We start from the raw sequence: 13,351 nt of genomic DNA, 5'->3' as shown, positions 1-13,351 counted from the left end.
TTTACCCCGTACATTTTCTTTACTCTATTGCTATAAAAGAGACTTTACACTATCCATGCAACACACACATACAATAGGAAGATCAACTTGAACGTTGACGGAGAGGTTAGGGTGGAGGGGTAGGTTCAGGAAAACAGCAATGTTGATTTAGCTGTGAGGAGTCTGCATGTTAAAATTATGCTGAAAAAAATGTTTTGTTTGAACAGTTGAGAGCACCTTTTCCATACTTTTTAAGCCGCACATCCCTCCAACCCTCCCAGCACAGATGGTGCATCGCTTCCCTTGAGACGCCCTGAAAAAAAGCTTTTTTTAGCCGATAAAGCCATCAACTTTTGTTGAGAAAAGACTGCTTATTTTTGTTTTATTTGATAAGTTCCCTTCAAAATCATACTACAAGAAAAACATTTTCAAATTTAAACTATGGAGGTAAAGTATTTGATTATTATGCCAGGCAACAAATAAAAGTGGTGCTGCTCAAAATGTAGATATCACAAGGTTGAATTACATTTAGAAAATTAAAATAAACATCGAATGTTTCATTTAATACTGAATAGTTGGAAAAATACTAATATTTTTAATAATTATTTCCTTAATTTTTTATGTAAAAGAATATTAGAGATTATTTAGTACAAGGCTGACTTCCTTTGTTTTAAATATGGGTATATTGAATAAATAATATTTTTCTTTCGTTTTACTGCATTATATTTGACCCCAAAATATCCTTACATAGTTTTTCTACCGGCAAAGGATTGACCCAAAAGTATTTATTTGTATTTGAATCTAAATCTTCATATAGTAGACTTTTTATATTCACCCATAACAAATAATACCGGTGCATTATAAATCATGGATCGACAGGAATACCTTTGGCGATAGTGCAGCAATCCAGTCGCCATCGTCTATTATTCATATTTCTCTTATGTGGTGTGAAACCGGGCGCCTGACGCAGGCAACAGGCTTTTCCCTCTAGGCTTCTGGAGAAGACTTCCTGTCAGATGCATTATACAGGAGGCAAAACCAAGGGAGCCCTACCGTACATCCAAGACCAGCCCAAGAAATACTCAGCATGAGCAACACACTTAAAGTACATGCATACCCACATAGTCACAGGATTTTCAAAAATACGGACTTTTGATTCATAGACATCTCATAAACATGAAATGCAATACATGATCTTGGAATGAAAACCTTAATGTGAGTACTGGTTGAGTACTATTTCCTTTTGACTTATCAGCCGTACCGAGCACCTAGGCTCACTTAATGGTCAATTTCACCCTCTAAAAGATGCATGTTTTTGTCCGTGTTTTGGTAGAGAATGAGAGGCAGAGAGAAAAAGAGGGAGAGAGTAGTCTTGCTGTCAAATAGCAACTGTAGTGGACATTAAGACTTCATTTACCAAAAGAATAATTATAAAACAATACATTTTCAAAAATAAAATGCAATCAAGCTTGCTTCCGGGCTTCTGCAGTAAAAGTCTTGAACTCTCCAAACAGGTCGAGAGGAAGTTAAAACTCAACAAAGGTAAACAGATGGCTAACTGGAGCTAATACATTGCTAATAGAAGCTAACATATGGCAAATGCAACCACTAAATGAGCACACCACTGTTAACAAAGCTAACAGAGGATGTCCTTCTTGCCATTCTTTTAGCAGTTAGGGCTCTCAATAAAACTAATCAGAAGTTAGTGCTTTTTAAATGGTTAGCTACCTTTGCGCTGAGGAGACTTTGTGTTCTTGAAACACATGGGATCTTATGCGGTTATTGTACATCCATTTTCTTGCAAAGCAAAGTTTCCTTTACAGGTTTGTTATATATAGAAAATTATATTGGGCTTTTTTTCCATCCTTGAGGTTATGTCAATACCCAAAGCCTGATACATTTGTATACATGGCATCTCCATGTGTGGCGGCGACCAAGACTAACCATTGTTGAGAAATGGACTGAGAGGAGAGCAGATGGAGGTAGTCGATGAGATTGGATGCCGCTGTGTAAATGATGTCTGTTGTTTTTTCTGCACTAGAGTTATCACAAACGCCCCATTGCTGTTTACAGAGTAAGAAAACTTTTGACAAAGACCGACTAGTTGCATGTACATACATTAGAGCCTTGAGTACCTTGGGCAGATTAGCGGCAGCTTGGCAACGGGGACAGAGAAGCTCTCGCGCACGCTTACCTCCCCCCAGCCGCCATTGCCGCTCCTTAGCGCCACTCCTGCTTGCCTGCTGAGGGCCAGGCTCAGGTTTCATTGCAAGGAGGAAGGTAAAAATAACCCCTTTTTCATCCTCTATCTCCCCAGCCACCTCCAATCTTGCCTTGATCACGTTACCATTGACATAAACTGAGAATGGGAGGACGAGTAGACCAGCAAAATAAAGGCACTTGCAGCTAGATAGACAGTCCGCACCATTTTCATGTTACCTTTGTTTTACTTCTTTATGAATAGCTCGTCTTTGAATCTCCTTCAAAATTTCATTGTGAACAATGGAATTCCTTTTTGCTGTGGAAGAACCTAAACTTATATTTCCACTGATCCCCTGTAAAAAGAACAGGCACAGAAAATGTGACCCGACCTTATCAGATTTATGTTTTTTCAAAAACTGTTCTTAAAATGAGTCAATCCTATAAAATAGGGATGGGTACCGTTTGTATTTGAACCTGCACTCTTGCAATTCTCTCAAATCATTAACGGTACTTTTCCTTATGTTAATATATTTTAATGCATTTTTTTAAAAAGAACGGCAAAAGAAAAAAGAACATTTTTTCCTCCTAAAAGGTCGAATATTTTTGACTCAATTAAATTGAACAAATAAAATAAGAAAAGTCATGGAAGATTTCACTCACTGAAGCATGTCATAAATCTGCTATATTCTTAACGATGATCTGGTAACCTCACACGCTCCATAAATGCTTCCTCTCCTCTTAGAAGTTCTAATCGTGAAATTCAGACAGTATTTACAGTATTTACCTTTTAATGCTTTGATGTGTATTTCACCGTTTAAACTAATCTGCAGCTTACTTTTTGATTTTATTTTCCACATAATGCCCTGCAATTTCCAGTTTAAACACTAGAAATAAATGATAGACGGCAGTGTACTTTTGGTGCAAATAGAAGATACTGCCATTATAGTGAAAAAAAATGATTTACATTGTATTGTACGTATTAAGGCAGAGCCTGTCTGAGTCGGTCTAACACCCTGTAGAACTAAAAGTAACCAATTCATCATGAATGAATAGAAACAGTTATATTATTATATTCAATGAGTTCTAATCTAACATGACCATGATCTATGAGGTTTTGGGTGTCAACAACAAACATCTCTGTCAATCTAAAACTTTCCAAACTATGAACTTTAAGTCTTTTATTATTGTAACAACATGTAAATATTTACAAATCTCACATGTGATATGGCTTTTGTTAAACAATACTCAAAGGGCATATAGGTATAATGCATCCTTACTGTATTCACAAATTAATGATTTTTCCAGATTTGGGACCTAACAATCAGGCCTGCTTTATGGTTGATCACATTGCCGCACTCTCGTCCCCAGAGACTGCACAGAGCCCGGAAGGGGAAGCAGGTGGAAGCCACATCAGCCCTGAAGAGCACTACAGACGTGTGATGTCGGCGCTTAGCGAGCAAGGATCATTCGAGGAACAGCAACAGCGCCTCTACCAGCTGGCCAGCAGCATGGGATTGCCTGGATATGGTAAGTTTGCTGTCTTTACATCAATTTGCCATGTTGGGGACGGCAAAATAATAAAAGTCCATCATAGATGCCTCTGAAAATGGCCACCTTACATATCAAGTGTTGGCTTTGTCCTCCTTCATGAACTTGATTGATTTCTGGCGCTATGTCATTAAAAGCACGCACAAGCTGCATGCATCAACGTCAACATTGATTCTATACCTCTTATCGGCTTGTTGCCAGGCGCCTAAACCTCTCAATACCCTTGTAAACCTCCCGTTCCTTCTCAAATCTGCGTTCAGGCTCCAAGTCTCTGCAGCATACAACACAGTCAGCACAATCACACTCTCATACAGTCCCCTCTTAACATCCATACTCATACTCTTGTTGCTCATCACTCTCCTCAGAGCACCCAAAACCTTGCTTCCATGATCCACTCTGTGCAAAACCCCGCACTCCATTCCACCAACTGCAGCCACATCACAACCCAAGTACCTAAAGCTTTCAACTTCTTCCAGCACCTGTCCATGCAACCTTATTTCCAACGCCATGTCCACTCCACCATTTGAACACTTCATCACCTTAACCTTCCCAACATTCACTCATAACTTACGCCTATCACATACTCTTCCAAACTCCATTACCAACCTTCTCAATGTTTCATCAGAATCAGCCACAAGCGCTGTGTCATCTGCAAACAAGAACTGACTTATGAATGCCACACTTATCTGCCACACCGTTCCACTGTTATCGATCATCTCTACAGCTCTGCCAAATAGTCTTGCATTTACCTCTTTCACCCCGCCATCTATGTACATATTAAACAGCCATGGTGACATCACACACCCCTGTCTCACACCAGTCAACACAGGGAACCACTCACTTGTCTCACTCCCTACTCTTACACATGCTCTACTGTTCACATAAAAACTCTTCAATGCTTCCAACAACTTTCCACCCACTCCATACATTACCATCACTTGCCACAACACCTCTCTATCAACTCTGTCATACGTCTTTTCTAAGTCCATGAAAGCCAAATAAACATCCTTACCTTTTGCAAAATATTTCTCGCACACCTGTCATACTGCAAACACCTGTTCCACACATCCTCTTCCTTTCCTGAAACCACTCTGCTCCTCCATCACCACCTCATTCGTTCTTTCTCTCACTCTCTTAATCAAGACTTTTCCATACAGCACAGACAACAAACTGATACCTCTCGAATTGCTACATTCATACTAATCACCTTTACCCTTATGCAATGGCACCACACGTGCACTACACCAGTCAACAGGGACCACACCACTTAAAAAGCATACATTCAACAAGCGTACTAACCAGTCAATCATAGCTGTGCCACCTTTTTTCAAGCATTCAGCAGTACAACCATCCAACCTAGGTGCCTTCCCCCTTTCGATTCTTTCACTGCCTCTTGCACCTCCAATGTTTCCACAGGCTTCACATTTAAATCACCCTACACGGGCATTCTCTCCATACCATCGATCGCCTCAACTCTCACTTCTCTCCCATCTTCCACATTTAGCAACTCCTCAAAATACTCTGCCCATTTTGTCCTGACTGCACTACCGCCAACATCAAAATTACCATCCTTATCTTTCACTTTCTCCTCCTTTCCTGTCATACGTCTTTCTTACTCTTTTCACTTCTTTCCAGAACACTTTTCTCCTTTCTTTAAAGTTCACTCCTATCTTTCGACACCATTCATCATTTGCTTTCCTTTTCGCTGCTTCCACTGCCGCTTTTACCAACATTTTCTTCACTTTATATCTTTCATACGCATCGCCACTCTTATCTTGCAGCCACTCCTCAAAGGCACGTCTCTTCTCTGTCACAGCCTCTGATAACTCATCATTCCACCATTCACTTCCTCTCCTAATACCTCGATCAACTTTTCTCATTCCACACACTTCTTTTGCACTCCTCAACACTGCCTCTTTAAACCACTTCCATTCCATTTCCACACTCTCCATTTCTCTTCTACTAATCTGTCCATACCCTTCCCCTATCCTCGCTTTAAATTTTCTTTCCTTTTCTGCCTTATTCTACCCTGACATTTTCACCTCTTCCCTCACACTCTTCTTATAACTAGCCCACCACGATCCATCTATTCTCAGTTTTTCTTCCACATAAAAATGATCAGACATACCACTCATTTCACCTCTGTAAACATGCACATCCAACAATCTACTTAACATCCCTTTCCTAACCAATATATAATGGATCAGTGCTGAAAAAATTACTAATTTAGTATCAACGATCCAGTTTTGGGGGAATCCATAAATTAAAAACCTTCTTTTCCTCTTCAATCTCCTATCTCCAAAGTCCTGCTTAAAATGAAAATCGAGCCACTTTTATTTGTATCTTATTAGCAATGATGTTAAATTGCTGGCCACAAATCTATAGGGCAAAACCGATAAACGGGGAGACAAAATTCAGAGCATTGTGCAGTCACCCTAACCCTTCCTCAGTGGTTATCAATGTAGATATTATTTTGTCAACCAAGCCACACAATATTTCTGTCGCATTAAAAATCATAAAAATGGTCAAAACCCATTTTTTATTTCCTATAAAACTTCTTCCTGTATATTAAACGAGGTAACTCTCAAAAGAATGCCAAAGCTTTTTCGGTAGCTAATACCTGGTGTGAAACAGGGATGACTTTTGTGTACAACAACCTCGACACTGATCTAGCCCCAGTGTAAAACCTTCCTCCTATACATCTTTCAAACAATACCGCAATAGCATCCTTTTATGTGTTAGAGGCGTTGGCGTGCGGAAAATTAAGAAACGGGGGTTAGATGGGATTCTCTTCATGTATGTGAATTTGTAGTTTCAAGGACTTGTTGTTGTGAGATTCTGGTTCTTTCTTGACAGGTTTTTTTGGAAGGTGGAAGGAGGGGGTTGGCTTTTTCAAATAGCCCGCAGGGTGTTGCTTCCTTCCGCCAATTGATGAAAGCAGCATTGGTGGAGAAAAAAATGGGGGAGGGGGGGGTGACATTGGGGTAGTGATCTAGTTGAGAGTGAAGGGGATAGACATGTTATTGTTGTATTGGAGTTTTCTAAAATTTGAAACATTTTCACCTTTTTATTTTATTATTCATCAGGCCAGAAAAAACTGATCATTGCAGCTTGCTCCAAGTATAATCAAACAAAAATTTAAAACATGATATATTTTGTATTTTTACTTGGGACTAGTGCGGCACGGTGTTTAGAGTGCAGCCCCATGGTGTGGAGGTTCAGGGTTCAAGTCCAGCTATCGCAGCCTCCGGAGTTTGCATGTTCTCCGGGCACTCCGATTTCCTCCCACATTCCCAAAAACATGTAGGTTAATTGGCCGGTCGAGGGACTTGTCTGTCACTGTGTGCCCTGAGACTGGCTGGCAACCCGTTCCGGGTGTCCTCTGCCGTTGACAGCTGGGATGGGCTCTGGCGCCCTCGCAACCCTACTGAAGATAAGCAGTGCAGATAATGGATGGATACTTGGGACAATGCTTGTGACATTTTGAAGGAAGTCGTTATTTACTGCCGTCTTTTCCGCTGAGTGGAAATATGTCAACTTTTTAGTACTTGCAGGTCTAGCATAGCCCTCACGAGGTCATTAAACTGCAAAATAATTTTAGCTCAACTTCAACAAAGATGACAAGGACAAAAAAGGGGAAAACCGCAAAAAAGAAGGATAAGTGATGAATTAAGAGAATTGAGACCTCCCCAAATGACTCATGCAGAAGAGGAGATTCCAGCATCTGAGTTGTCTCTTTTTTCAGTTGAAAGAAATTTGTAGTTGGATGAAGGCAGTTGTATGTAGACGTTTGACTACAATCACTTCCCCGACACTGCTTGTTTGCCTATTTAAAAAAAAATCTCAGATTTAAATTTCCCATACTCTTCATCTACAATACTAAACACATAGACAGAATCATGCAGATGAAAATGAGGCAAGGTGGCACAAAACATGCACCTCTATTGAAATAATAAAAGCCACACAAGAGCTGAGTAATATTGACTAAGTTTCAGGTCAAATGTTGTAAAGTAAAATGGTCACACTTGAGAGGGAATCTCATGTATGTAACTTGCTTTAGGGCTGAGACCATGAGCACATATTGACTGTGAGTTTACACTATGCCAATAACATATATAAATAAAAATGTATCTATACATGTATTCCCAACCTGAATGTTCAAAAAGATCTGAAAGGCAATGTAAAAATATGTTGAAAAACCAAAACAAAAAACACAATTGTGTTCCTAGTTGATATTTTTACAAGTTTGAACAAGACCTCTAAATTACCCCTTCCCTAATTTGAATGCTTCATTTCTAAAAAAAAAAACGTAATAATAATTGAATGAGGCGTTTCTTGTTGCCTCCTTCGGATAGCCAATAATTTTAACTGATTGGCTTCCTTTCCAGCCTCAGTCCTGAGTACTCAGAGCTCACACACTGTCCCACCTATAGTAAGGTTCAAACCATGAACCACAGAAAGGTGGTGCAAATGTGCCAAGTACTATGCATCATTTACAGTGTGATACAATACAACACACACAAATCATTCCACCTTGTGTTCACAAGTGATAAGCAAATGGCAACCAACGAGGATTTGCAAATCACTTTTACAACATTGCAATGTCGTTTTGAATCCCTGTTTTGCAGCAAATCATTTATGACTGTCAAGACTATGTGTCCAATTTGGTGCTAATGTAAATTCAGACTCCTTGGACATCCAGGCTGTACTCTATTGTTTATTATTTGAAACAGTGAACTAATTATCAGGTAGTTCACATTGTAAGCTATTATAATGTAGCTAATGCGAAAAGCATATTTTCCGGACTATAAGGTCCGCCAAATTGGCCATTAAGTTTAACGTTTTCCTCATAATTCGGTGCGCTTAATATGAGGAAAAAATTGGAAATGCGTGACAATATTTGTGTAATTATTGATTTGACGATGCGTTTTATCACTGACCACGATCATAACAATGGTGGCAATTGGGATCAAACCGGGTAGCAATGGTAAGAGCACCAAATCCTAACCATCAGGCCGCCGGGGACATGGATGTCCACTTGTTTTCTAGGGATAGAAATAACATACAAAAAGGCACAAGGTCTTACCTCATTATCATACAATTTTTAGTCATGGTACACAACCTTTTCCGTACCACCGATCACTTTAATGTCTGTCAATATTCTCGCAACCTGGCCCAAAAATAACATAACCAATTTTTCACCATAACTAAAATAGTCTGATGATGAGATAAAACTAAATGCCTATTCATTTGTCGTCTGTATCCCCGGTGGTCTACTGGATAGGATCCGGTACGCTCCTTGCCGATTTACAGGATCCAATGGTATGCAATTGTGATCAGTGATATATTTTGACTGACCAATCAATGCACAAATATGGTACTTTTTTTCGTGCAACCCTAGCCCTCACTGTAGTTTTAATTATAGTCCAGTGCACCTAATTTAAGAAAAAAAATATCACAAAAGACAAAAGATTTTTGGGGGTTCACCTAAGATTGCGGAAACTACTGTCTTAAATTACTTAATGACATGTAAAAACTTTTCCCAAACAAAACTGGTAACATGACCAATCACCATGTGTTAATTTCTAAATCACCAAACAGCCTGAGAATTATATTTTGGGGTATTGTTTTTTTTTGTTTTTGTTTTTTTCAAGGAGAGTTTGTCCAACCCCCTGCCCCCTAATCTGCCCTGGTTATGCAATCCCAAATCACCAAAATATCCCTTTAGCAGTGCATCATCCCAATTTATCACTTTGGTGTGCAGCGTTCCCATAGGAAACTCATAGAGGTCACCGTGTCACCCCTGCATTGTGCACAACTGACTGTGTGCCCGCGCTTTGGGGCTCCACTTCCCTCTGATCCCTCTCTTATCTATCCACCACCACCTCCACACAAACACATACACACACATGGACACAACCTTGTCTGCCGCCAGCCGAGTCCCCTGTGGCCTGGCGCAGCAAACAGATCGATACACCGGAGCTAGGCCGCATTAATATCTGTCGCTTCACCCCCACCCCGCCACCAACCCCGGCGCCCGCTCAGCACGCACACACTTCCAAGGCGGCACCTAAATCAGCCAGATCCACACAAACTCACATAACGCCCATGCAGGTGGCGGAAATGGCCCCCCGGCACCTAAGGGATCTGTCTAATTAAAATGGGGGGGACGGGGCGGGGTCGATAGATTGAGGTGCACAGAGAGAGAGGGAGAGAACGAGAGAGAGCTGGATGGATTTTTCTCTCATTAGAAGCCTTGTCTCCTGGTGCGGCCTGGCCTAGCCAATAATGATGAGGTCTTCTCTGGGAGGGACGCCGGCAAACTGGGGCGGGAAGGCGAGGAAAGGAGACGGAAAGAATAAATGGCATAGGTCAGGGTTCGGTGCCAGGCAGGAGGCTTTAGGAGAAGAGTGGTGTGGCTGTGAAGTTGAGATAGAGGGCCACAAGCAGGTCTACATCGCTGATGGTCAAAATCCCAGCCTTTGTCCATTGCCAGCCACATACACATGAGATTGTATGGGGATTTATCCAAAACCAAAGTGAGCTACTCTATGACCATGGTCTGAAAAAGATCAAAATGTTTATAAATCCCAACAATTAAGGATGATAACTAAACTGGTTACTTGTTTCCATTCTTTTCCTAGAAGCAGTGACAACCAAAGGTGTAGGTCTCGTCTTGGCATGGGTGGGCACACAGCACTTAAAAAAAAAAAGGTCGCATAATGTTGGTGGGGGAAAAACATGATTGCTTGATAATGGTGGTCACACCACATTTTTTAGATGATCGCATAATATCGGTCGGGACACGTCCCCTCCTTTATGCCATAACTTTACCCTGGGTAACGACAAACCTGATCTAGCAGCTCTCATGTGGAATGGCGTGAATGCAAAATAAAAATGACAAATGACCCAGGCTAGCACTGTGTTTTATTTCTCCTCTAGCTTAGGAGCAAACAATCGATACACACAGAAAATAAACATTAGAAACATTTTCAATTGAGAGAACAATATATGACAGACAATGACAGGTAGCTACCTATAACTCTCCATCAGGTTTAGCATAAGTAAGATCGAGCTCAGGCTACTAGCTAGCTCTGTCTCTCATTTGTGACACCCATTAGTTTGACCTCCCTTCCAGCTGTGACATGAATATGTATCTTGTAAATGCAAGCTAATCTTGCTAAAATCCAAATGAACCAAAACGTTTTAAAAGGTAAACGCTGCTTTTAAAAACAGTTTGGCACTATGGGCCCGGTCACACAGCCGTTTGCGTCTGTATCGCGGCTGAATCACGACCAGAAATTTTTGCCCGTGAAGCAGACGCTGTTGGACGCTTTGAGATCGCGATACAGACGAGATACAGCCGTGCTTTACACGCGGCAAGAAATTAACACGCGGTTGGCCGCGCAAAAAAGTTTTGCGCTGCTCAAAACTTTGGACCACGGGTAACCGCGGGCGGCACACGTGGTACACACGCGGATATGACGCGGTACGGACGCGGAACGACGTGCTACGGCCGCGGCCAGGGCGTGGTTACACGCGGGTAGGACGCGGAATTTTAGCGGGTAATCGCGGGTGGAGCACGGTCATAGCACGTTTGTTCTGCGCCTGTATCGCGGTGTTATCACGTGAATTAGCGTGTGTAACGCGTGTGACGGTCAAACGCCTTTCTCCGCGTATATTCAGCGCGATTTGCCGAGCACACGTCAGTTGTGCTCGAGACGTCAAGGGGTGAACATGGATCCCCGTCACCGTAGTGACCTCGTCTTAATCCATTTTTATTTCTTGACATTTCTTTTCATTTCATAACAAGATAATAAAATAAAAATGAAAAACTATTACAATAATAACATATTGGCTTCTTCGGTGCCATAGCTTGAAATCTTGATCTTCACGGGACTGTGTCTTGAGCGGTTATGATTTCTACAGCCCGGCTCGGCAGCTTTCATACCCGTGGTCCACACGCGGAAAGGACGTGGAACTGACGCGATGAGGAAGCGGAACAGTCGCCGGCGTCTGTTTTGCGGGCATACCACGGATGAACAGCGGGTTGGCCAATTTTGCGCATTTTCTACCGCGGGCAACCACGGGCAAAAAAAAAAAATCGCAAAATTTTACCCGCGATACAGACGCAAAAGGCTGTGTGACCGGGCCCTATCATGGAGAAAACGGTCTAATATTTATTGCATGTTCATTTACCTGCGAGTTATAATTATGTTTTTTTTGGGACAAGATAAAGTGAATGATTTATTTTTTTAACAGGCTGCTTCTGCGGTTTAAATCTCATATAGCACTTGGTGTGCTTTAAACAAGATGCTTCACAAAATTCTACACACTGCCAAAGATTTTTTGTCATATCCTAGTTTAAAAAGTCTATTACTGTAAACCTACACTTCACTTTGTTGTGTGAAAAGAGCAAAGTTGAGATGACATGTTTGAATATGTGGCCTACTCATAGTTGCCTCTCAAAGCCTAGCAAAGCTGACTCCGGATGCGTGTAAATAGATGTTCATTGGGCTTTTCTGTCTGTCTGAATGGAAATTAGCCGCAGGATGCTAAACATACATATTACTGTCTCTCTTCCACTGATTTCAATCCTCCATCATCCTATTTTCTCCCTGTTCCACTCGCCCTTTGTTTTTGACTCAGACGTGCTGCGTGCTCAGCATGAAGCGTTGGCTGCGGCGGTGAGGAATCCGGCTGCTTTAGAAGCTCACCTGCCCACGGGAGGCAGCTCCTCATCATCCAGCCAGAGACGCAAGCAGGGCCTACCGCAGCACAGGGATGCACATTACACCGACAGGTGAGGAATTGCTTGCAAACACTTGCTGGGGCCCATCAATGTTTTGCAGTGTAAGCAGGACTCATTAATTAACATCCACCTCACAATTGGCCATTATAGTTGATGTGAAGAAAGCTAGGTTGAAAAACACATTCCTCATGCATGAAGATCTGTTTCTTTTCAAAGGTAATTCCAAATTCTTGAACTTCTAAAATGTGAGGAAATACTAAATTGTTTTTGCATGAAATCAATATATATTTTATTGGTGTATTCGAATTGTTTTCCGAGATAATGCATTTTGAAGACGGCATGTCTGGTCTCTGCCGTCCTGAGCTGTGATGTCATCCGAGGAACACCGCCATCTAAGCAAACCAGTCGCCATATTCATTTACATGTTAATTTCTCAAAGGTTACAAGTGGTTTAAGCAAAGTATTGGTCATTTTTGTGGGAAATGCTAATGGGGCTAATTGGAAAAAAAATACAAAGAGCCGCCAACAGAGGGCTAACCGGGACCGGTCAACGAAAGGCGGCTGCAGCCATGGCAGAAAAACGCGAGGCTGGCTGACCAAAGACATGCAGTGAGCAGCCAGGCTAACTAGCCAGAAAAAGTGACAACGGCTACGGCGACAAAAGTGAAGCAAGCCGGTAATAAATAAACCAAGGACCACAGCAAAAGCGGCGCTGACGCAAGGCTAGTCTGCCAAACAACACACAGTCGGCTGTCAACGTGTACCAATCAGGAACAGATATAACAGGAAAGCCCTCAGCAGACCAGACATTCACAGGTAGCTACCACAATACGCGCGACAAAAAAGGCAGGTAAACTTACTTAAAGCAGA

The 13,351-nt window shown here is 41.7% G+C and overlaps 1 protein-coding gene across 2 annotated transcripts in view; it reads left to right on the top strand.

Annotated features, from left to right (window-relative positions):
• Positions 1–13,351, top strand: part of samd11 (sterile alpha motif domain containing 11) — a 90,822-nt gene that overhangs the window by 54,176 nt on the left and 23,295 nt on the right. For both annotated transcript variants that reach the window (XM_088331628.1, XM_088331627.1), the window contains exons 6-7: positions 3,550–3,708; positions 12,379–12,532. In XM_088331628.1, the coding sequence (XP_088187754.1) occupies positions 3,550–3,708; positions 12,379–12,532 (313 nt within the window). The remainder of the gene's footprint in view (positions 1–3,549; positions 3,709–12,378; positions 12,533–13,351) is intronic.

The sequence above is a fragment of the Urocampus carinirostris genome, chromosome 3 (genome assembly GCF_059441175.1).
Source record: "Urocampus carinirostris isolate Australia breed hairy pipefish chromosome 3, RoL_Ucar_1.0, whole genome shotgun sequence".
Lineage (NCBI taxonomy): Eukaryota > Metazoa > Chordata > Actinopteri > Syngnathiformes > Syngnathidae > Urocampus > Urocampus carinirostris.
Note: the sequence above shows the minus strand (reverse complement) of the source record. Positions and strands in the feature narration are given on the sequence as shown.